At 41.5% G+C, this 26,823-nt stretch overlaps 1 protein-coding gene across 1 annotated transcript in view; it reads right to left on the bottom strand.

Moving 5' to 3' along the window:
* Positions 1-26,823, bottom strand: part of ryr2a (ryanodine receptor 2a (cardiac)) — a 749,067-nt gene that overhangs the window by 221,570 nt on the left and 500,674 nt on the right. Inside the window, exons 34-40 of the mRNA XM_043695572.1 lie at positions 24,562-24,788; positions 23,112-23,913; positions 14,834-15,034; positions 11,968-12,073; positions 7,596-7,739; positions 6,428-6,701; positions 3,573-3,687 (exon numbers count right to left, since the gene is read on the bottom strand). Coding sequence (XP_043551507.1) covers positions 3,573-3,687; positions 6,428-6,701; positions 7,596-7,739; positions 11,968-12,073; positions 14,834-15,034; positions 23,112-23,913; positions 24,562-24,788 — 1,869 coding nt within the window. The remainder of the gene's footprint in view (positions 1-3,572; positions 3,688-6,427; positions 6,702-7,595; positions 7,740-11,967; positions 12,074-14,833; positions 15,035-23,111; positions 23,914-24,561; positions 24,789-26,823) is intronic.

The raw sequence follows: 26,823 nt of genomic DNA, 5'->3' as shown, positions 1-26,823 counted from the left end.
ACCCAATTTATGCTCCCTTAAATTCACTGCTGTCCATGTGCATGTCCAGCAGTCGCTTAAATGTCCCTAATGACTTTGCTTCCACCACCACCACTGGCAACGCATTCCATGCATTCACAACTTTCTGTGTAAAGTACCTACCTCTGACATCTCCTCTATGCCTCTCTCTTAACACCTTAAAAATTTGACCCCTCGTGCCAGTCAATCCTGCCCGAGGGAAAAGTCTCTGGCTATTTACTCTATGCATGCCTCTCATTACTTTGTACACCTTGATCAGGTCACCTCCCTTCCTCCTCCTCTCCAGAGAGAAAACTCTGAGCTTAGTCAACCTCTCTTCGTAAGACAAGCCCTCCAATCCAGGCTGCATCCTGGTAAACCTTCTTTGCACCCTCTCCAAAGCCTCCGCATTTTTCCTATAGTAGGGCGACCAGAACTGCACAATATTCCAAGTGTGGTCTCACCAGGGTTTTGTAAGGCTGCATCTGCAGTTGCATGTATGTTGCAGCAAGTTAGTAGATTTCATCCTCATTAGTGAAGCAAATACATTTTTACAACAATCCAGTCATTTTGTCATCATTATTAGTGAGATGAGCAATTTATGACAAATCTATAAATTGAACATAAATTCAATTAAACTCAATTAAGCTCTTAAACTCAATCCCCCTGATAATGAAAGCCAAAACACCATATGCTTTCTTAACAACCCTATCCACTTGGGTGGCAACTTTGAGGGATCGATGCACTTGAACACCAAGATTCTGCTGTTCCTCCACGCTGCCAAGAATCCTGTCTTTAATCCTAAGTTCAGCAGTCAAGATCGACCATCCAAAATGCATGACTTCACATTTATCCACGTTGAACTCCATCTGCCATTTCTCAGCCCAGCTCTGCATCCTGTCTATGTCACGCTGCAGCCTGCAACAGCCCTTGATACTATCAACGGCACCTCCAACCTTTGTATCATCAGCAGATTTACTAACCCAACCCTCAACCTCCTCATCCAAGTCATTTATAAAAACTACAAACAGCAGACACCCAAGAACAAAGTCCTGTGGGACCCCATTCACCACTGACCTCCAGGCAGAATACTTTCCATCTACAACCACTCTCTGCCTTCTGCCAGCCAACCAATTCTGAATTCAGAGAGCCAAATCTCCCTGGATCCCATACCTTCTGACTTTATTAATGAGCCTACCATGGGAAACCTTAACAAGTGTCTCGCTGAAGTCCATATACACCACACCCACTGCCCGACCTTCATCAACCTTTTCGTCACCTCCTCAACGAACTCAACCTGCCCCTCACAAAGCCATGCTGACTGTCTTTAATCACACTTTGCTTTTCCAAATAATCATAAGTCCTACCTCACAGAATTCTTTCCAAAACCTTGCTGGCCACAGACGTAAAACTGACTGGTCTGTAATTGCCAGGCATTTCCCTATTACTCTTCTTGAAAAGAGGAACAACATTCGCCTCCCTCCAATGCTCTGGTACGACTCCTGTGGAAAGTGAGGAAGCGAAGATCTTCACTAGCAGCTTAGCAACCTCCTTTCTTGCTTCCCGGAGCAACCGAGGATAAATCTGGTCTGGCCTTGCGGACTTATTAATCTTAATGTTTGCCAAAATTTGCAGCACATCAATTTCCTCAATCTCAATCTGTTCAAGCCCGTTTCCTGGCTCCTCAAAGTTCTCATTCACAACAAGCTCCCTTTCCTTAGTGAAACCTGCAGCAAAAAACTCATTCAGGGCTTCCCCTATCTGCTCAGAGTCCACGCACAAGTGCCCTACGCTATCATTGACTGGCCCTACCATCTTCCTGATCATTCTCTTATTCCTCACGTATGAGTAAAATGCCTTTGGGTTCTCCTTAATCCTTCCTGCTAAGCCTTTTTTATGTCCCCTCCTGGCATTTCAGTCGATTTTTGAGCTCCTTTCTAGTAAGCTTGTAATCCTCTAAAGCTGTGCTAGACTCTTGCTTCCCCCACCTTACGTAAGCTGCCTTCTTTCTTTTGACGAGAAGTTCCTCTGTTCTCGTTATTCAAGGCTCCTTAATCTTACCCTTCTTGCCTGTCTCAGAGGAACACATTTGTGCATCACTCAGAAAAACTGCTCCTTAAAAAACTTCCACATGTCTGCTGTGCCCTTTTTGTGGAACAATTGCTCCAAATCTGTACATGCCAACTCCAGTCTGATAACGTCATAATTTCCTTTTCCCCACTTAAATATCTTCCCTCAGTAACTGCTCCTTTCCCTCTCCATGGCTACGGCAAATGGGAGGCAGTTGTATTCACTGTCAACAAAGTGCTCTCCCACCATGAGATCTGACACCTGTCCTGGCTCTTTGCCATGCAAAATGGCCTTTCCCCTCGTCGGCCTGTCTACATACTGAGTAAGGAAACCCTCCTGAATACACCTGACAAAAACAACTCCACCAAACCATCTGCACTAAGGCAGTTCCAGTCAATATTGGGAAAGTTGAAGTCACCCATAACAACAATCCTGTTACATCTGCATTTTTCCAAAATCTGTTGGGCTATGAGTTCTTCAATCTCCCTACTGCCATTAGGGGGTCTGTAGAAAACCCCCAATGAGGTGGCTGTTCCCTTACTGTTCCTAACTTGCACCCACGCTAACTCAGTAGACAAACCTTCCTCGACAACCTTCATTTCTGTAGCTGTGACACACTCTCTGATGAGCAATGCTACACCCCCTCCTCTTTTTCCTCCTCCCTGTTCTTTGCAAATGTTCTAAGCCCTGGAATATCGAGCAACCATTCCTGTCCCTGTGAAACCCACGTCTCCATTATGGCCCCAGCATCATAGAGCATGGATCAGTACTTGGGGCTAAGTTCATCACTCTTATTTTTGGCACTCTGTGTTAAAGCAGACACATTTTAACTGATCCCTTTGTTTCATCACATGAAAAAAACCTCCCTGGTAGATTCACTACCTCCTGTCACTGCCCCATCTACAACTAACCTCCTCTCAGATATGTAGCTCTGGTTCCTACCCCCCACCAAACCAGTTTAAACCCTAAATGTTATGACATGTGAAATATTTGAAAAGTTGACAATATAATTTACTCAACAAAGCTGTATCCAGAAACCTCATTTGTGTGTTTTTCATATATGCAAACAATGGTCTACACATCAAATACTTGTGAGGGAAAATAGGTAATATTGTACCTTTTTAATTGATATAAATATGCATATTTAATTCAAATTTTGTAGAGTGTGTTGCATCCTTGTTGAAAATGTGTACATATGAAAGAGGTTTCATGGCTTCAGCTCTGAAGATGGGTAAAATAGTGTTGACACTGCCTCAAAAGATGACAAGTTAATGGTAATTTACAACTCATTCTTCAACATACTTAGACTCAGGCTAAAACTCAAGACGGTGATACCAACAAGAAATATGTACTATCAATAAGAAAGAGATACTGCTGAATCATATTTTAATGAATAAATTCTCTGATAAATTACTTATTGGGATGATGCATCCAGGAGCAGAATGCAAAGAATTGAGATATTGTGACAATAAACGTTAATGAAGTTTAAATCCAAATGAATCTACCTTGGATTCTCCACCTCCAAGCACATTCACCATCACCTCCATCACTGTCTCATGCATCCCCAGAGCCCTCATTAGATTTGGATGTTGGTAAAACACTTTGTTGTTCATTATGTCCCTATGTGAATAAAGAAACTTATTTACAAATAGTCACTTATGGATGTTGGTTAATTGTTGTGACAATATCACTTTTAGGCAACATTATTTAAGTTGTTGGCTTTCAGAATATTTCAACCAAACTTTGACTTTTTAAAATTTGTTTTCTTTTAGAATGGCATACTCTGAATTTCTGAGCACAAGCAAATTTTTTTTTTGATACTGGCAAACATATTGAAACCAAAGCTGTAATGTGAAAATCCAATTCAAAGTAACTTTTAGAGGCTAGAAAAAAGCCTGTCAGTTCCAGGTTATGTGAGGTGGGTTGTCACTCTCGTATTCGGCACTTCATGCCATATTTGCATTTTCTGCCATTTTAACTAAGGGCATCCTCAGGCATGAAATTACGTTTTCCATCCCTCTGGCATGACTGAAAGTTCCCAGAATCAACGATTAACAAGGTCATCTATCCCACCACCTCATCTTCAACGTTCCCAGATGCAGCCTCCAGAAGCCTGGGATATTTGTGATCAAAGTTTCCCATGGCCTTTGTTATGATACCAAAAAATACAAGTATAGGACAAGTTAAATCCCAGAATGAAACCTGGTTTTATTGATTAATGTTGTAGTTTTGTAGCTGTTTAGTCACTGAACATATTCATAGGAGGCAACCAGGATTCTTTAATACAGGAACACACATTTATGTAAAGAAAGACATAAAGTAGCAACACAAATTATACTTTACAGATACTTAATTCTGAGGGATTTCACTATTATTGCAAATCTTTAATTCCTTATTTAACTGACTATTGCCAGTTGTCCTCCTTGGAATGCTGATACGGTTTTCTGACTTCTTTCAAATTCTGGTGGCCTCAACCTCATTTCAATTCTGACAATTTGAAAACTTTAAAATAAACTCTCATAGATTCGGGCCTTTATGAGCTCACACCTTTCTGCTCGGGTGACTGTTTCCCTGAACCAAACTCCTGATAATTCTGAACTAGACTCAAACTAAATTAGTTGCTCCTCCTCTGTTTTCTCTGTATTTCATAAAATGCAGCAGTACAGGAATCTTGCTCAGCACTTGATTGAATCACACGTCTTCTTGGAAATGATGTGTTTAGGTCACAATTCCAAATTACTTCCCGACCTCTTTCAGAAAAACAAATTATCTTCACAGAACAGAATTCATCTGCTCCTATTTTAAAAATCCAACTTCCTCAAAGATAATTATTGATCATATATGTTTACCACCCAACATACAGACAACTCTCCTACCCACACTCTGGAACCATGACGCTGGCAGTTTCAGTTAGTGAAGAATTAGTTCAGGGATCATTCTCTTAGGAATTTGCTCATATCTAACTCCCACCTCTTGTTTTCAAAGCATTTGCTTTGAATAGTAGATCAGAACAATTCAAATATGGCCCTGGCCTCAAGTTAAGGAGCCTTTTGGTGTTACCCTCCCAAAACAAATCCAAAGCTCTCTTACAGTAGGTTTTTGGAGGAAAGATCATTCTCATTTGCAAAGGCTGCATGCTGAAGCAGGTGTCTCAATGCCTTCATACCTACAGAATCATGAAATGTAATGGGAGTATTTTTAACTTTATCTACTGGGTGAGAAGTGCACGTGTCAAGTGGATCATTGGTCTTAAACTCCACTTAATATCACAGATAGTCAACTTCAATGAAAAATAGATTGGAATAGTTATTAAAACAGAATTACATACATTCTGATTATCTCCCCTATCATTTTCCACTATAGCGTGGGCTTTGCCTCCAGGAGGACATTGCATCTGATGAGACAACAGTTATGTTAGCTCTGGTAATGTAAGAACTAAATGTGGATAACACGGCACTTAAAGATTCAATGGACACTTATTACAACTCCTTGTCGATACACATGCATTGCAGACTCTGGCACTTCAGCATCTGGAATAATATTTAGCTATTTGGTTCCAAATAGTATCATGCTTCTATTAATGTGCCATGTTTCAAGTGGCCTCAGTTAAGATGGCACCTGAGACCCTTGGTCACGCGCTATGATATGGTGATGTTATAACAGGCATATCTTTTAAAGGTATAAAGCAAATTACTGCGGATGCTGGAATCTGAAGCCAAAAGAGAAAATGCTGGAAAATCTCAGCAGGTCTGGCAGCATCTGTAAGGAGAGAAAAGAGCTGACGTTTCGAGTCTAACTGACCCTTTGACAAAGTTAGACTCGAAACATCAGCTATTTTCTCTCCTTACAGATGCTGCCAGACCTGCTGAGATTTTCCAGCATTTTCTCTTTTAAAGGTATATTGCATATTAACTATGAGATGTATCACGACAACAACATTAGGTTATAATTGGCTACAATATTCTGTGGCAGATATTGTCATGTTAAAGTTTTTCAAATAAAAGATTCTTTCAAAATCCTCCAAAAGATGGGCCTTGAAATGATACTGTGGGATGAAAGATTTGCAAATCAAACGCATTTGTCTCAAACTCATCTTTTCTAGACATGAACCCACTACCGTAAATGAGTTAACACCTCCACTCCAAATCTAGTAGAGGGAGGAATTTCAAGCAGGCAAATTAGTCATTCCTACAACATCCAAAATGTGTAATAATGTTAAAAACTGTTTTCAACCTTTAAAGTAAATAGAAGTCTCTATCATTTGAAAAATGATGCAGTTCAGTAAGAAGATAATTCTTTCCACCACAGGTTATAAATCAACTTCATTTGAGCTGCCCAACACCAGATTCTGTTTACTCACCCGAGCCCACGGATCATCAATTTCTCCTCTTCTTTACCCATTCTGACACTCAGAAGAGATCTGATTTGGCCCAGTGAAGCAAGCAAGTTGATTGTGTCCTCCACAGACACTCCATTTATTGTGTATGTCTTGGGTAAAGCACGAACCAGCTCACCAATGCCATCATACTGCCGATGCAAAAGCACAAACATGGCCCGAACCAACTCTGGGTCTTCAATCACTGATTCCTGGGCCCAACGTACCATGGTCTCAGAGATCAACTGCTGCAGGGTAGCTAAAGAACAAAACCAAAACCAGACCTTCATTTCAACACACAGGCTTACAATTTCCTGACAGCACTGTCCTGAAACATGTTGTCAAATATGTACACTTTCATCATGTTCTCATGTTCAATCCCCTGTACAATAATAAAGTTTTGTTATTAAATGCAAATCTTCAGAAAAAAAAGATTATTTTTGTTTGTTTGGATCTTTTTCTTATAGAATCAACTGACATCATCCAAATTCCGGGGCCACTGTTTTCTCAACTTTGTAAGCTATCGAACAGATCTTAAGACACTCCATATCGAGCAACTGATTTTTGTTATCTCATAACTTTATAAAGCATATCCTTTAAAATTTCCAAAACCAATTGGTTTTCAATTTCTTAAATAGTTCAACCCATTTTTCTGCCCTCTCTGACAATTTCTTCCCCCCCTTCCCCGCTCTATCCATCAAGATAACATCTCTAGGCTATGATACTGCACAGCAATCATGAGTCATGTCGATCTGTAACCAATAATATTTAATAACCAAGAAAATGCTGGAGATACTCAACAGGTTGGGGAGCATATGTGGAAAAAAAGACAAGAGTTAATGTTTCAGGTCTCTGAGATTTCATCGGGGTGCTCTTTGTCTGCAGTTGCAGTCTGACCTGAGAAACATCCCCAACTTTTTCTGCTTTTTAAATGTTGGTTTTCCAGCACCTGCAGTTTTACCATCAAAGCCTGATTGATAAGACCTTTGCAAAATAAGCGTTCATTTCCAAAGGTACAATTTAAAAATTTAGAATGCCTAGGGTGTAGAAATAGAGAGGGTAAAACAGTATATTTCAAAAGGCTGACTCATGATCTGAAATCATCAAATCTAAAGGAAATCACTTCTAACACACTTCAGAAACAAACACTAACTGGGCTTTTTTGTCTCCTGTTCCACTGGATTCTCTTCCTGCTTTTTCTTTAAGTAGGTCACTTTTTCCACCAAATTCATAAGTCGCCCTCTGATTGTGGAATCACTGTCATCATTATTTGCTTCTTCTTCTTCCAGTTCAATGCCTGTAAAAAGAATTGTGACTTGTTTTTAGCAATTGAAATCCCATTTAAATTAATAGCATTTGGAAAACAAACCACAGTACAGGGCTCTCTTTGTGAAATTGCTTTATATTGACTCATTTTAAATCTGCTATTTAATCTGATGAAGGAAGTGATGTAACAGTGGAGGATGGTTTAATGACATAAGGCAATCATTAAGATTAAAAACACTTTGTCAATAACTGTCCTCATCTTGTCAATAACTTGCTAGAATTTTCCATCAGAAACGCATTGCTTCAGTTTGTACAATGTCAACTAATCCCAGATATTGTCTAATAAGTTTTTTTTTGTTTCTGAAGTACAATTGATCCAAGGTGTGATGATGCTGTGGCTTTGGGGGGGTTATTTTATCCTCTTTTTTTGAAGAGTGATTGGAAGGCAGAGGTAGTGAACAGTCTGGGTGATTAAACAGCTTGGGAGGCCTTTTTTTATGTTGTCTGAATATGTGTGGCCTGCTCTCACAGTTCCAGATTTCTGGGTTTTGTTTTTTTTCAGTAGCATCAGAAACTATTGGGATCTCAGCAGAGTTGGAAGATTCAGTGAATGTCTCTGGGCTGCTTCTCTCTCTAAATTTTCTCTTGATGTCGTGTTCCTTCCCAAATGGGAGAACTGCATGTGAGAATCTGTGTCTGAATTTGCCTTTATGTCAAGGAGTGTGTTTATAGGATGCTACTATACTGGAACTGGTAATTAGTATTAGTTATTGTATCTATTATTCAGTTAAGTTTTCTAATAGCTAAGTTATTCTAAACTCTTTCTTTTGTTTGGATTTTTACTATAGTATTTAAATAAACTGTGTTTTGCTTAACGTCAAGTAGTTTGACTAGTCACATTGCATCTGGAACACAGCACTTCGCATCTGCCTTTAAAGTAAGACAAAGTTAGGGTCGACACTACCTTCCCAAAATATTTAAAGGGGTCTGGTTTGGTCTGGTCCATAACAAAGGGAACTCAAAATCGATCAATTAATCAATAGTTAACATTGATTAATTAACAAAACTTTAACTGTGTGTAAAAAAAATTATATCATGACGGTAATTTTTACATCCTTTCACTTGATGTTAATGGGGCAGTGACAACATATTAAATGAAATTAATAGCTTTACTGCTCCATTAACACCAGCAATGTGGCTGGCATCAATCTGGGTGTCCAAAGAGCTCACCTGTTTCAGACAACTGTTTACCCAGAAATGTAGAATATGATGTCTATTGTCATTTTAGCAAGGAAGGGTTAATGCCTACAAATTGCAGGGTTTTTTTCACTTCACAGTCCAGAATTATTTAGCTAAGTGTCAGAGATGTCCAGCAAGTATTAACAGGGCACTGTAGTCCCTGTGCCCATAGCTAAAAGGTTTGGGAACACAGTGATGGTCTGTAGAACCTGTATGGTTCAGCAATTGCCTTGCAACTGATTAACATTGAATGCAAAGTCAACTGGTTGGAGGAGCAACTTCATTCCCCTCTCTCAGGAGGAGGAGGACCAGCCTTAGAGGTGTCCAGCCAATCGAATGTGGTGTGATGGATACCTCTGGGATTACAGGCACAGAATCCCTGGTACTCCTACAATCCAAGGTCTCAAATGGGCCAAGCCAGCAGGTTCTGTTAATTTAGAGTGTTTGGGGTGGGGCAGTCGGGAGGAGGGGGGGTGCGGGGGGGAAGGCTCAAGAGGCCAGGGGTGAGGTCTATAGGAGGGAATGAATGTGTGACAGGTCGTAGCTGTGATAAGGCCAGACAGCTTGCACAGGAGGTTACCCCCACTTTCTCCCTTTGTCTGACACCAGCCTGTGTAGCTAAAACTGCGGGCCTCCCCACTGGAACAAGCTTTTCTATTCTGTGGCTGGCAATTGATCCCTTAAGAGCCTCAATAACTCAAAAGACCCAGGGGCTGATGGGTCACCTTAACAGCGTCCCCTACCCCCAACCCCATCCAACTTTAAACAGTGGGTATGGGCTTGGGCAGGCAAGTGAGATAAAGGCGCAACACCAACATCACCCTGCCATTAAACCTGTCAGCAGGGGAGCATATAATCCAGTCATAAATTGTATTCTGTGAGAAATAGAATACACTCAAACACAAATACTTGTTCCAACCTGACTGTCTAAAAACTGGAGCTGCCTGAAAGCCAGATATTTTTAGAATGTGCCGCACATCAATGTTTTTTCCTTTAATAAAATTAACTTCCCTGAACAATCAAGCTAGACGATGCATGCCAAATGTGCCATCAGTTTTGCCACTTACGAGCCAATCTATTCCTGCACTCCAAATGACGCTTGACCCCACCTGATAATGCATCAGAACATTATTTCAACGAGCCAACATACACTGCAGCACAGATGAACTACGCATAGCAGAGGAAAACCACCTATACCGTGTATTCAAAAAGAATGGGTGCCCACTGAACACAGTCTGCCAATTTCTCAGGAACAAACCCAAATAAGCAGTCAAAACACATCCAGAAACCTAAGCCACTGTTCCCTACATCAAAGACATCTTGGAAATGACTGCCAGACTACTCAGACCCCTTGGCATCATGGTAGCCCACAAACCCACCAGCACACTAAAACAGCAGCTAATGAACTTGAAAGACCCTATACAGACAACAAGCAAAATTACTGACATTTACAAAATGTCATGCAAGAACTGTAACAAACACTATATTGGACAAACAGGCAGAAAATAGCCACCAGGATACATGAACATCAACTAGCCACAAAACGACATGACCCTCTCTCACTAGTATCCTTACATATACATAAGGAAGGACACCACTTCGACTGGGACAACACACCCATCCTAGGACAAGCCAAACAACATGGAGAATTCCTCAAAGCATGGCATTCCAACCGGAACTCTATCAACAAACACATCGAGTTAGACCCCACCTACCACCCCCGAGAAAAAGAGCCGGAAATGACATCACTTCCGGAAATGACATCACCACAGGCAATGACATCACCAACCCAAAGAAACCCAAACATATAAATAGAAAGCAGGAATTATCAGCAGTGCTTCGCCTGGAGCCCACTGAAGTTGTTACCTAGTAAGGCAACGAAACATCGGGAAATGGACCTTCCAGTTCAGCGAGCAAACCCATATACAGAACCTCAATCTGAGCTACAAATCTTCTCAAAACTTGCTATGACCCCACCTTGACCAGAAACGACGACTGACCAAGGCATCTGATTTGAAATCTGGAAAAAATCCAAAACAGCCTCAATGCAGAGGCAGCTGATGTTGAGAGACTGTATCTCTAAGTGATGGTGTGATGGTAGCATCACTGGGCTAGTAATCCAGAACCCTAGGCTAATGTTCTGGTAATATGGGTTCAAATTCCAACATGGCAAATGGTGAAATTTGAATTTAATACAAGAAAATAAAAACCAATTGCAATTTTCACACTTGAACTATGTATTTTTAACAAATAATTGCGATGACTCAATGACTAAAGTTACAAATGTTGGAAGCAATTAAAAGATGTTGTAAAAAATCATCCTAATAAGTGTTCATTGGTGATTCACTATGGTCTGATTATATTTTGCCCATGACATTTTACTGCTGAGGTTTGTAGATAGTAGTGAAGTTTAATGCAGAAACCATTAGTTTTCACATATTATACAAATTAGCCTTTGTTCCTCTAGATTTTTAGTTAACATGCACAGGTTAGTAAAGCTGTTTTTCTTTGTGTTTGACCTGATATCACTGTGAGGTGGAAATGTGGACCAGGAATTTCAAACAAGCCAGTATTCATACCAGAAGGTGTTTTTTGAGGAGGTGGCCAATTTCACAGCTGCCCAGAGTAAATTTAAGAACAGAACGTGGGAGGGAGAGAGAAGGAGCCCTTGAGCTCTGACACATCAGCAGTAAACCAGTGGAAGAAAGTACAAGTGAGTGAGTGTGAGAATTGAGGGGCATTTACAGAGTAGATGTTTAAAGGACAGCAGGAGCACCACCAGCAACAAACCGCTTCACCCACTACCCCAATGCCTACAAGGTCTGCTACCAGTTGGCTAATGACCTTAATTGTCCTTTAATTACAATAATGGTCCATCCACTCCCCAACCAACCAAAAACGGGCAGGAGACAGGAACACACCACCAACCCAACCTGCCACTTCTGATGCTGATTTTCCTGCCTTCCTGCCTCCCAGTCCTGCCTCTGACATGAGTCACGAATTCTACCCATCAAACTCACCACAATGGGCCATGAGGTCTTCATGGAAATCCAACAGTTCTTCACGGACTTCTACGGGGCAAGGGCATTCACGCCTGTCATTCTTGAAACTCAGCAACATGTTAATCTGAAAAAGAAACAAAATTCATTGAATGTTTAGCCAAGCTGTCATCTCGCTGACATATAAACAATGCCACAACACTGTATAAACTAATGTGAACTAATGTGTATTCAAACATATGTGAATTTGAACCAGCAATCCTTTTATCTATTTGAAACAAACTTGGGATTTACCTGCACTGTGGATATACATAAACCTTCAAGACTTCCTGCTGTTTATGAAGGGTGTTAGAATTATTTCACAGTCATCTGCATATTTTGTGATTCTTCCTCCAAATACTATCCTTGGAACATACTCAATTTACAAAGGACTTCACCATTTTGATTTTGAGTCTGCAGATTTGCATTTCCTATATTATTAGCAAGAAAACTGTATGCCATCTACAAAAACATCTGGGATTTTTTTTTCAACCAAATTTCACAAAGGAATAGCCAGATTTGTGTGAACTAGTAAAAGACAATCTGATTGATTGATTGTTGTCACATTTACCAAGATATGGTGAAAAGTGTTGTTTTGCAATGCTATACAGGCAGGCTGCACTGTACAAAGTGCGTCAGGATAACAGAAAGGATTCTCACTGTTCCCAGTCGACCCTGAGTTGAGCGTACATGTGCTAGTGAAATTGTCATTCGGGGCACTAACGTGGCACACAGATATCCCAGGACCTGAGCTTCAACAAAAAGCTTGGGAAGGTAAGCAACATTAGATAAGTCATCTTGACTCTGACAACCCCAAACAACCTTGGGAACACTTAAAATTTAAGAAAAGTCAAATAAAAAATGAAAGAACTGTGGATGCCGCAAAACAGTAATGAAAACAGAAGTTTCTAGAAAAGCTCAGCAGGTCTGGCAGCATCTGTGATGAGAAATCAGAGTTAAGGTTTGGGTCTGGTGGCCCTTCCTCATCCCAGCTTTTACATTCTAGTCCTCTCAAAATAAAAGTCAACGTTGTATTTGTCTTCCTAACTACGGACACAACCTGCAAGTTTACCCGAACAAAATCCTGGGCTAGGACTCCGAAGTCCCTTTACACTTCAGATTTCTGAAGTTTCTTCCCATCTAGAAAATAGTTTGTGCTTCTATTCTTCCTACCAAATTACATGACCTCATACTTTCCCACGTTGTATTCCATCTGTCACTTTCTTGCCCACTCTCCTAATCTGCCTAAGTCCTTCTGCAGCCTCCCTGTCTTGTCAATACTACCTGTCCCTCTACTTATCTTTGTATTGTCTGCAAACTTAGCCAGAATGCCCTCAGTTCCTTAATCCAGATCATTATCGTATAAAGTGAAAAGCTGAGATCCTAACACTGACCCTTGGGGAACACCACTAGTCACTGGCTTCCATCCTGAAAAGGACCCTTTTATCCCCACTATCTGCTTTCTGACAGTTGTCTTACTAATTATCACTTGGCCAGTGAGACTGAAGTTATTCCCGGTTGTTTATAGAGAGAAGATAAAAGAGAGAGATATTACATATAAAAAAAACCCCAAAAACCTGTGGATGTTGGAAATCAGAAACAGAATCAGAAATTACATGGAAAAATTCAGCAAGTCTGGCAGCATCCTGGAGAGAAAGCAGAGTTAACATTTCGGGTCTTGTGACCCACCTTCAAAACCTTTTCAGACAATATATATCAGGTCATTTTCTCACGGCTTCAGAATATCTCAAAGCGTTTTACCACCAATAAAGTATGCTCAATAGAAAAAATGGCAGCCATTTTTTGTGCACAGGAAAGACACATAAAAACTGAGAATGTGGCCAAATAATCTGTTTTAGGGGGATGTGGTGTTAAGGATAAACATAGGCCAAAGAGAACTCCTCTGCTTTTCTTCAGAGAGTGAAATGGGATCTTTTACATTCGCCTGATGAGTTGAACACAAACGTGTGACCAGTTAGTAGATTAGATTAGATTCCCTATAGTATGGAAACAGGCCCTTCGGCCCAACAGGTCCACTCCGACCCTCCGAAGAGTAACTCACCCAGACCCATTCCCCTACCTATACTTACCCCTGACTAACGCACCTAACACTACGGGCAATTTAGCATGGCCAATTCACCTAACCTGCACATTTTTGGATTGTGGGAGGAAACCGGAGCACCAGGAGGAAACCCACGCAGACATGGGGAGAATGTGCAAACTCCACACAGACAGTTGCCTGAAGTTGGAATCGAACCCAGATCATTGGTGATGTGAGGCTGCAATGCTAACTGAGCCACCATGCTGCACAGTGGTTATGAGGTTAGGTTATGAGTAATTGGTCAACCTCATACGACAGTAAGCTGGTAAGATATAAAGATAAGTATATGAAGTAAACAGAATGAGTGGATTTTTTTATTCCATTTAGCTTAATCGAGAAGTAATTGACAGCAATGTTTCAAACTTTCTGAAGTACAAACACATACTGTTTGGTGGATCATATTGACTATGACATCCTCAACTGGGGTTGTTGACCCTGGACTAATCAGGGAGCCTTGGCTGATAGATATAAACAGGGGATTCATAATCTCCGCTCCTCAGGGACTGAATCCAAGCTGGCTGGCACATGTAAATAAAAGGTAACTTGGTGATGGGATACCGGCCTCTGTACAGTTATATCAAAACATTAAGATAATGCAAATGCTAACAGAGTTTAAAAATTAGCAAGATATTAGGTATCAAGAATAAGATTCCTTAAAGGCTTCAAAAATGAAAGGGGTCATGAAAAATCTGCAACATATAAAGGCAGTAAGCATCTATCCATTCACCCCATTGTTGGCGTTCTTACTTGCTCTTGTGGAGGTGATCGGAATTCTTTTGTTTTCTTGGCAGTCAATGCAGCAGACATGTTCAATGCCTGCATCACTTCATTATATCGGAATCTTTGGTTGTCTTGAAGCTTTAGCACAAAATCATCTGAAAAGGCGACAATGGCTTCAATCCTGTGTCGTAGTTGACAGTCACACAAATACTGCAAAAGGTGGCACATCTGGGGAAAAAGAAGCCATTACATTAGCCTGTGCCATGTTTTTATTTTAATCATTCTTGGGATGTGAGTGTAACTGGCATTTATTGCACATCCCAAGTTTCCCTTGAGAAAGCAGTGGTGTTAACATCGACTGCATCTCTTCTCTTGGTGCTGGCTATGAAAAAAATAGTGAAATACTATGTACTGCACATTACCAGTTTCACATAGTTAATATCCACAATAGTTTTAAATCCACCTTAAAGAGAAATTTTGGATTATTGATAGTACAGACTTAGAGTTACACAGTCATACAGCATAGAAACAGACCTTTGGTTAGATGTGAGAGAATCTAGAACTAGGGGTTATTGTTCAAAAATCAGGGGTTGCCCATTTAAACCAGATATTAAGAAATTTCTTTCCTCATAAAGTCTCAAGTCCTCATGAGTCTTTGGAACTATCCCCCTGAAAAAAGTTGTGGAAACTGAGTCATTGAATATTTTGAAGGTGGGGGTTAATACATTCTAGTTAAGCAAGAGGTGACAAAATATTATTGGGGTAGGTGAGAAAATGGGTGGGATGTGAACTTATATCTTCAGCCTGATTTTACCGGTATGTCACCATTTCTCCCAAATAACGCAAAGGTCCCAAATATGGACCTTTAAGTGTCAATTCTTGCTGAGCAGATAGCACTCTTGCGTCGCGAGTCAGCTTGTACCCGAGAAACTGAACATAAAATATCGAGACAGACAAGCCAATGTGTTCCTGAGGGAATGCTGTTTTCTCAGAGGTGTCATCATTCAGATGAGTGAGATTAAAATGAAGCACCATCTGTCTTCTCAAGTGGTCTTGAAAGATCCCAGACACTATTTAGCAGAAAAGCAGGGGAAATTTCCTCGGGTTCCAGGCCAATATGTACCCCCAGCATTCCCTCTGGAATACTAGGTTGCAGAGCTGACCAGCAACTCAGACTTTATCATGTAAAAATATTATTTAAGATACAGCATAAGTCTGGTTGCACATTAAAAACTGAAGGTATTGTAAAGTTAAATCATTAGGTCATGCACAATGACTAAAAGTTAGAGAGATCAATGTATATCCTTTAATTTGTTTCGTTAAAGGATAGATCGCATACATGTTATCATTTTGCTTGTGGGGGTTTGCTATGTGCAAATGGCTGCTGCATTTCCTACATTATAACACTTCAAAAAGCAATTCATTGGTTACAAAATGTTTCACAACATCCTGAGGCTGGAAGACATCAGAATGCCACAGAAATGCAAGACTTACTTTCCATATTTTCCTCAATCCTAAACCCTCGGGCATCTAATTTGCCTCCTGTCATGTACATGTGAATCAGGAACAAGGGTAGGCCATTCGGCCCTTTAAGCCTGATCCATAATTCATGGCTGATTTGATTGTAACCTCAAACCCACTTTCTCACCTACCCTAATAATATTTTGTCACCCCTTGCTTAACGAGAATCTATCAATCCCTACCTTCAAAATATTCATTTACTCATTTTCCACAACTTTTTCAGGGGGATAATTCCAAAGACTCATGAGGACTCAAGATTCTATGAGGAAAGAAATTTCTTAATATCTGGTTTAAATGGGCAACCCTGATTTTTGAACAATAACCCCTAGTTCTAGATTCTCTCGCATCTCACCTGCCAAGATCCCTTAGGCTTTATGTTTCAATCAACTTGTCTCTTACTCTTGGATGCAATGGATACAAGATGGAAGTGATGAATGCCTCTTGCCCAAAACGTCAATTCTCCTGCTCCTCGGATGCTGCCTGACCTGCTGTGCTTTTCCAGAACCATACTCTTGACTCACCATGGATACAAGTCTAGCCTGGTCCAACCCTTCCTCATAAGACCTCCTGCTCATTTCACCTATTAATCTAGTAAAGTGTCTCTGGACCGCTTCCAATGCATTTACATCCTTCCTTAAATAAGCTAAGCAATAATTTTATTGGGTGTGGGTGGATGAGTGGGTTGTATCTACTTAACATAACAGCTACAGGTAAGGGTTGTGTGGGCAAAGATCTAAGTCATGGCAGATACTTTTACTATACTGGTGTCTTATTAGTGAAGTAAAAATATCTTCAATAAGTAGTGTATAGTTGTTGATAACGATGCAAGAACTCACTGAAGGCTGTTTGCAAGTTTAATTTTTGAATTTGTTTTGTTCTTGGAATGTGGCAATCATGGGCATGAAGGTTTATTCTCCACGTCTAATTGCCCTTCAGGTGGTGGTGGTGAGCATCTTTTTTGACCGCACTGCAGTTCATTGGTGCTGTGGCACACAAAGGGAGGGAGTTCCAGGATCTTAACCCAGCAACAGTAAAGAAACATTGATAAACTTCCAAATCAGGATGGTGAGTGGTTTAAAACTGAACCTGCAGGTAATGGTGTTCTGATGCATTTTTCTTCCTTGTCCCTGCAGGTGATAAAACGTATGGATTTGGAAGATGCTAGTGATTGAGCTTTGGTTACTTTCAGAGACTTATTTTTATTAATTTCCAAACTTTTCACAGAAAAATTATGCATTTAATAAATTGTATGTTCTCAGTTTCATATACACAATATTTTGAGACTCAACTGAAAATGAAAATGAATTGAAAGTCTTCTACCTCATGAGCTGTAGTGCATCATTTATAATTTTGAGTCTCAGGGGGACCTCCAGATCTTTTCGATCAACAATCCACCAACTTTGTTTCTTTACAAAACAAAACTTAATGATTTATTGCAAAACCAGCATGCAAAACTGGTCAACACCCTCTCTCTCTCTCACACACACACACACACATATACAGTTTCATTACACTTTTCACCAATACTTCTTATTTCTTGAAGGCAAAAACGATCAGGTTTGATAAGATGCATGGGAACACCACTACCTGCAGGTCTGCTTCAGATCACTCACCATCCTGATTTGGTTCAGATGGCTATCAGTCTGATGTATTGGCACACAAAGATAGACGTTGCTGAACACATACAGTCATTCAGGAACTATCAATAGTGTCTTTTCAGATGTTTTTTAATGGAAAAGTAGCTGTTCCAGTGCTCCAAGGTGCCACTCTGGACCCAGACCTCCTCCTTACTGAGAATGAAAGTTCAGTCCTCAGCAAAGGCCTCATCTTCATCCTTCTATACTCCCAGGTTAATGAGTTTAACACATGTCGCGACATCAAACATTTCTTCCACCGCCTCTGCCTCCGGGCTCACTTTTTCAATCAAGACACCCACCAAGGACCCCTTCTCCCACCTCGAACACACTCCATCCACCTGGACACCCCGTGCTGGCCTGTTAACTGCCTTTGACCTCTTCATTTCTAACTGCCACAGTGATACAAACCGCCTCAACACTCCCATCACCCACTCCAACCTCCTGCCCTCGCAACACACAGCCCTCCACTCCATCCCCAACTTCACCATCAAATCAGCAGACAAGGGGGCGCTGTGGTAGTTTGGCGCACCAACCTCTACACCACTGAAGCCAGGCACCAACTCGCAGACACCTCCTCCTACTGTCCCCTCGACCACGACCTCACTTCCTATCATCAGACCATTATCTTCCAAATCATATACAACCTCATTACCTCTGGGAATCTCCCATCCACAGCTTCCAACCTCATAGTCTGAGAACCCAGCACCGCCTGATTCGACCTCCTACCAAAGATTCACAAACCTAACTTCCCAGTTGACCCATTGTCTCAGTCTGCTGTTGTCCCACTGAACTCATCTCTGCATACCTGGACACCATCCTTTCCCCCATAGTCCAGGAACTCCCCATCTGCATTTGGGACACCACCCATGCCCTTCACCTCCTCCAAGACTTTTGTTTCCCTGACCCTCTACGCCTTATCTTCACCATGGATATCCAGCCCCTGTACAAACGTTTCTGCCACGACGAAGGCCTCCAACCCCTCAGTTTCTTCCTCTCCCACCGTCCCAACCAGTCCCCTTCCACTGATACCCTCATCCACCTGGCGGAACTGGTCCTCACCCTTAACAACTTTTCCTTCCAATCCTCCCACTTCTTCCAAACCAAAGGGGTAGCCATGGGCATTCCACATGGGCCCCAGCCACGCCTGCCTCTTTGTCAGATAGGTGGAACAGTCCATCTTCTGCAGCTACACTGGCACAATCCCCCACCTTTTCCTCCGCTACATCAATGACTGTATCGGCGCTACCTTGTATTCCCACAAGGAAGTTGAACAGTTTATCAACTTCACTAACACCTTTCTCCTCAACCTCAAATTCACCTGGATCACTTCAGACACCTGCCCCTCCCCATCCTGGATCTCTCTATCTCCCTCTCTGGCGACTGACTAACCACAAACATCTACTACAAAACGACTCCCACAGCTACCTGGACTACAACTCCTCCCACCCTGCCTCCTGTAAAAACGCCATCCCTATTCCCAACTCCTCTGCCGCATCTGTTCATAGGATGACCAATTCCACCATAGAAAGTCCCAGGTGACCTCCTTTTTCAAAAGCCGCAATTTCCTCTCCCATGTGGTCCGATGATGCCCTCCAATGCACTCCTCCATTTCCCGCACCTCTGCCCTTGAAGAGACCATTCCCTCCGTGGCACCCTTGTCAGATCGACACACTCCCCCACCCCCATCATCCACCCACTCCCACCACCTTCCCCTGCCACCACAGGAAGTGCAAAACCTGCACGCATACCTCCCCCCTCAAGGCCCTGAAAGATTCTTCCACATCCGACAGAAATTTACCCATGCTTCTACCAATGTCATCTACTTTATCCATTGCACCTGGTGTGGTCTTCTCTACATTGGGACAGGACAGCAACTCACAGATTGTTTCAGAGAACATCTCCGGGACACCCATACCAATCATCCTCATCCCCCCATGGCTAAATGCTTCAACTCCCCTCCCACTCCACCACGGACATGCAGGTCCTGGGCCTCCTCCATTGCCAAATCCTTATCACCTGACGCCTAGAGGAAGAACACCTCATCTTCTGCCTTGGGAACCTGCAACCACACAGAATTAATGTGGATTTCACCAGTTTTGTCATTTCCCCTTTCCCCACCTTATGCCAGATCCAACCCTCTAACTCGGCACCACCCTCTTGAACTGTCCTACATGTCCATCTTCCTTCCTATCTCTCCGCTCTACCCTCCTCTCCAAACTATCATCTTCTCCCCCACATTCATCTACCTATTGCATTCCCAGTTACCTTCCCCCGAGCCCCATACCCTCCCATTTATCTCTCAGTCCTCTGGCCCACAAGTCGCATTCATGATGAAAGGCTTTTGCCTGAAACGTCAATTCTCCTGCTCCTCAGATGCTCCCTGACCTGCTGTGCTTTTCCAGCACCACACTCTCGACTCTGATCTCCAGCATCTGCAGTCCTCCCTTTCTCCAAGCAATCATCATGAACTGTGCAAATACCAAGAAATGCCTTGTTCAAAAAACCTTTCATTGATCAACATGAATCCTTCATAACAATGAGAGGGCTATTGACGAAGCAGCTGATGATGATTAGGTGATTACCTTGAATAACTCATGCCAGCATGTCACAGGACTGAGATGATTGACCTTCAATAACTAGAACCTAGGCTCCAAAAACAGAGAATTTTCCCTGGCTTTTCATTGACATCAGTTCTGCTCCTTAAGGCCACAGTCTGTCAAATGCTGCCTTAATGTCACGTGCAGTCACTCTTACGAGACATCTGGAGCTCAGCACTGAATGCATATTTGGACGAAGATATTAATGAGATCAGGAACTGAGTGGCCCTAAAAGAATTCAAACTGATCATCAGTAAAGAAGTTGTTGCAGAATAAGAGCCACTTGATAGCACTGTTAATGAGGCTTTTCATCACTGATTAGTGATGAGTAGACTGATGTAGCAATAATCGATATATCCTGCATTTTGTGGGCACACCATACCAGAGCAATTTTCCATGTTATCAGGTAGATGGTAGTGTTGTTGCTATTGGAATTTAATACTGGTAATGAGTACTATCAATCCAGTACTAGTACTGCACTCGTAATCCAAAGGCCTAGATTAATGATCTGTAGACATGAATTCAAAACCCTTCACAACTCAGACTTCATACCCAGTTCACTGTCTGAACAGAAAGCTAGGGCTGGATATTACATGCCCCATTGCTGGGTGTGCTTTCAGTGGGACAGTATGTCAAATGGGGAGGAGAGGGGGGCTGCCCAGTCTACACTCCTGCCATCCACCCTCATAATAGCGTGGGTGGACATCGCAATTAGCAGCCCACCCTTTATATGGAAGTGAATAATTAAGGGTCAATCGAACTTGGCAAAATCTCAGTTGCCCCCAATAACATGTTGCTCTTGGCTGGCATGGACCATCAAACAGATGTGGATAGCCAATTTTCAAAAACCTACATGAAGAAAAATGAGGGGTAACTCATCAGAGGGTTGCATTATGGGGATGGTGTCCCATGATTACTCCCACATCCTCTGTCCTCCCCTGTAAAACTCCATTCCTCCACAGGTCTCAACCCGCACTCCTGAGAGGGAGGGGTGTACATCCCACAATTTGCTCATTTAGCCTATCCGCAGCATCCTTTGGCCAGGGGTCAGGCTTCCAATTAACAAGTCAGCTTCAATAACATTTCTTCCAATGGTGTTGGGAGATGATAGAACAGGCCATCCGTCCACGCTTCAGGCTCTCTGCCTTTATTCCTGATGAAGGGCTTTTGCCCGAAACGTCGATTTTGCCCGTCCTCGGATGCTGCCTGAATTGCTGTGCTCTTCCAACACCACTGATCCAGCATCCGTCCATCTGCCCACCTCACATCCCCGGTACATTTCTGCCCTCAGTACCATTAATGATCACAAAACAATTAAATTCTTGTGTAAAGCCATCTGGTTGAATAACGCCCTTTAGTGTAGGGAATGTGTGCTGATCTGGTCCGACCTGCGGCCAACAGTGTGGTTGTCCTTTAAACCTTGTGAAACGATCCTGGCAAGCCATTCAACTGACTGGAGGACAACTGAACTAATAAAGGCTGGCCTGGCCAGTGACACCCCAAACTGTAAATATTCCAAACGCCAGTGTCCAGACGGCATTCAATGAATTTGAAGCATAGAAACCTCAAAAACAAGCAGGGGTAAGCCATTCAACACTTTGAGTTTGCTCCACTATTTAATATAATCATGACTGATTGTCTAACTCAGTATCCTGTTCCCGATGTCTCCCCATGCCCTTTGATTCCTTAATCTATATAAGAACTATATCTAACTCTTTGAAAACAGCAACTTAGTCCTAATTACAACTGAAGAGGCCATTCAGCCTAACCTATCCCTGCTAACATTTATCCCCAAATGGAGCTGCATTGATGTGCACCCATATCCTCTTTCCTTTAACCATTCAGCTTACTCTTAGATGTTGACAAAGATGTTGCCTCAGTCTTTAGCATGGGGTGTGCAAGCCAGAGCATCAGAATATTCAGTGGGAAACTATTTTTCCGTTTGAAACACAAAGAAAATTAACTTGCACTGTACAGTAACAACCGTAAATACATTAACACAAGCTGGAAGTTTTTGTTGCAAACGTTTCGTCCCCTGTCTAGATGACATCCTCAGTGCTTGGGAGCCTCCTGTGAAGCACTTCTGTGGTGTTTCCTCCGGCATTTATAGTGCCACTATAAATGCCGGAGGAAACACCACAGAAGTGCTTCACAGGAGGCTCCCAAGCACTGAGGATGTTACCTAGACAGGTGACGAAATGTTTGCAACAAAAACTTCCAGCTCGGCGAACAGAACCACAGCAACGAGCACCCGAGCTACAAATCTTCGCACAAACTTTGAACATTAACACAAGTTTACATAAAATTTATCTGGTATTTTAATGAAATAAATAGCTTTGAAACATTAATAAAATAGCAGATACAGATATACCAATGCATTCATTGTCAATCCTGCCCAGAATAATTTTAAATAGTTGAAATTATGCATAAAATGCAATCGGCATTGAATTTTCTGACATTCTTGTTTGTAGAATATAAACATCTACTAATTTAGATGTTACCCCTAACAAGCATGAGTACATAAACATTCAGATTTTCTTTAAGTGTTACCTGAAGTTTAACTGGCTCAGGGAGTTTCATCTGCAGTAGCCCTTCTTTGGGGACTTGGTCACTTTTGAATTCTTCATCGCCTCCTTCCATTTTTTGTTCACTTTTACTTACATCCTTTTCATTCGTTACATTTTCTTCTGTTGTCTGAGTATTTTCGGCAAACACACTGGCCTCAATGAGCTGTAAAACATGCTTCAAATCTTCGCTGCCGAAAATGCCCATAATAAGCAGCGTGTAAAAAAGCTTGATCAGGGGAACGAAAAGGAACTCGGTGGTGCCGCCAACTGGGTCTCGGACGTGGAGACTGCCTTCCTGCACAGCTTCTGTCAGCATCTCAATCGTTTTGGCCTTCAGGATGTCCAGAGGAAATTCTGGGCTGTATTGGAAAGACTCCCCAGTCACACTGACGAAACTGGCTGAAGAAAACTGCATTCTAGGCCTGAGTGAGGTGCTGAGGCCTACTCCAGGGACCGCATGATTTTGGTTATCATCTGGGAACAAAGTAATGCTCTTGGTCTCATCTGTCATCGGAACGATGAACTCGTTGTTCATCATCAGCCTGGCAGTGGCATATGTACTAAGGTACGTGTCAATGAGTAGATCGTAATAACCTGTCCGCAGCAAACCAGGTACATATTTATTTTCTATCGCATACAGCAATTGAGACTCATCTACATGGCTGCAAAGGGCATGGGCCACTCGGTTATTGCCCAGAGCACAAACTGCAGAATACAAACGCAAGGTATGGTAGTGAAATTTCAGCAGGTCCTCATGCTCTGTGAGTTCCAAGATATCCAAAGCCCTACATATCATAAAGAATCGAAGGAAAGGTTAAAATTTTAATTAATATTAGTACATATGTAAAACTTCTTGTGTTTTCTTTTAAATTACTGCACTTTAAAGAAGGTCAGATTTACATTGCATAACAAATCTTATATTTAGACTATCCAGACCAGGGAGAACTAAATGTGCAGACGGACAGATACAGTGCTGCTGAGGACATTGCTAATCAATAATAATTAGAATGACATTAACATAGATTTAAGCCAATCAGCCCATGTTGGTATTAATATGCCTATCCCTTGTGTAAACCCTGCTCCCATATTTCTTGTCAACCATGTCTTTCAACATCCAATCTAATCCATTCTTAAATGTCAATAAAGCCCTGACAGCCAGCACTTAAAAGTAGACATCATCACGTAAAACGTGTGCTGCTTTATGGTGCTCACTCTGTTTGGACCTCCTCTTTCACTTAGATGCTCAGCATGGTTTTCTGACCGTGCATGCCAAAAAAACCAAATGGATCAATAAATGAATTGTGTATTAGAACTCATTAAGTTAGGATAAAAATACTGATGTGAGGTGTGTGCTGTTGTTTTGGCCACACTTAGAGTTCACAGGTACAAACTGTTCACAGAATGTTGCCATGGTAATGCTTCTGGACACTAACCTGTTCTCTTCAGGAATATGTAAAGACATGAATCTTAGCGGTTCTGTACATTGCACCTGCCATCCATGGCGGTCACTAACACGACTGATGTCCACTTTTAAGAATTCGTTTGGCACCCTGCTCCATAGCACAGGGGTAAGGTATTGGACATGAAGCCGAGGAGGACACTGTGGTGTTGGATTCCTGCGCTCACTTTTAAACAATCCGGCTGAGAGGGGCATTACATTCTGAAAATAAACAAAAGAAATGCAGATTGCTCCTAGTCATGATGAAAACAATTACAATATCAATCCTTTCATAACAGGACGGTCCTGACTTCCCAACACAATTACACTGACTTTCAAATGTCGACTGATTGAATGAAATCCATATTGATTCCAGTTTAATTTATCAAAGTGCACCTATAAGAGCTGACCTTAAGCAAATATTGAAATACCGAGGGTAATCTTGTTTGTGAAGTGAAAGAAGAACAACTTAAAAATAATTGAATAAAATAACACAAACAGCTGCAGACATTCTGGAAATATGAGACAAAATGCTGGAGAAACTCAGCAGATTTGGCAGCATCCGTGGAGAGAGAAGCAAGAGTTAATGTTTCAAATCCAAAGACCCTTTTATCAGAACTGAAAGCAATTGGGAAAGGTTGGTAAAAGAGACAGAGAGAAAGACAGACAAGTAGAGGCAAACAAAAGGATTGCTGATGATTAGCTGAGAAGGATATGAATGGTAGATAGGGTGTCAGCAAAAAGTATAAATGGTTGAAAAAGGTTTTGCCTTTGCTGGGAGCAACCTACACAGAACAGGACCCAGGAGTGTGGGGGTGGGTAACGAACATGAAGGAGGGTGTTGAACTTCTGAAATTGTTAAACTCAGTGTTGATTCCTAAAGGCTCAACTGATCCTGGTCATCGTAGTCCCTTCCTCCATATTTTTCTGCACATATGGACTAACTTAATCTCCTTTTGTTTCTCTTTTTATTCAAGCTGAAAAACTAGGAGTTGATCATTTATAAATGTAAAGCAGTGATCGGAGGATGAGCAGAAATAGTTATACAGACCATAGAATGACTGAAATCAGCAGAACTATGAACTACAAGGCAATCAAAATCATATCCCTTAGACCCTGATTTTTAGTTGTAATATTTACAAATATATGATTTAGAAGCAGGATTAGGATCTTTGAACCTGATCTACCCTTCAGTAAGATCGGATTAGTCCACATTCCACTAACTTAACAGCTTTCACCCTCCCCTTATTTCGCAAGAATCTTGTTGGATACGAGTGTCTGCCCAACCAACACACAGAACCAACTGTAAACAACAGGTTGATGCAAGTTAACATCGGAACAACACTAGGTGGTACTAAAATTAACAAAAATATTACTGCTTCCAAAAACGTAGCAATAGCTGAAATGATGATCAATATGTTTGCCTTCATTGATCATGACAAAGAGGTTTAACTTGACTGCAGTTCAAAATACAACAGCTGCTTTACACAAATGAAACACTTCACAGCCATTGAATGAGTCATGAAAAACTTTTGAAATGCAATATAAGTATTCTGATTATAAATGCTCACCCTGAAATAAGTTAATAGACCAAGTGGTGAACATACAAGAGATATGATGAAAGTTTGTTGCTTTAGTACAAACAAAATAAATTGTTAGAAGAAAAAACAAAGAAGTGTGAATGTTGGAAATCAGAGACAAATTGCTGGAAAAACTCAGCAGGTCTGGCAGCATTGTGGAGAGAAAGCAGAGTTAACATTTCGGGTCCAGTGATCCTTCTATTGAACACTGTTAGGATCTCCAGACTGCTGTAGTTTGGCTGGAGTAAATCAGCAGATTCCTTCTATCTAACAACATTAACCCTGCAAGGGAATGTGAACATTCCATTATAGAGATTGGAGTGAGTGCCAAACAAGAAATCTTATATTGTTCTCACCAGATATTTCATTAAAATAATTGTTTGGAGAAATTCTAATATAAAGTAAAATTTGTAGTCATAATCTGAATTTGTAGTTACATGCACTCTCATTTGTACTGTTTAGAGTCATAGATTCATAGAGTTGTACAGCACGGAAATCGACCCTTCGGTTCAACTCGTCCAAGCTGACCAGGTATCCTAAATTAATCTTGTCCCATTTGCCAGCATTTAGACCACATATCACTAAACCCTTCCTATTCATGTACCCATTCAGATGCCTTTTAAATGTTTCAATGTACCAGCCTCTACCACTTCCTCTAGCAGCTCATTCCATAGCAC

This window comes from Chiloscyllium plagiosum, chromosome 9 (genome assembly GCF_004010195.1).
Source record: "Chiloscyllium plagiosum isolate BGI_BamShark_2017 chromosome 9, ASM401019v2, whole genome shotgun sequence".
Lineage (NCBI taxonomy): Eukaryota > Metazoa > Chordata > Chondrichthyes > Orectolobiformes > Hemiscylliidae > Chiloscyllium > Chiloscyllium plagiosum.
Note: the sequence above shows the minus strand (reverse complement) of the source record. Positions and strands in the feature narration are given on the sequence as shown.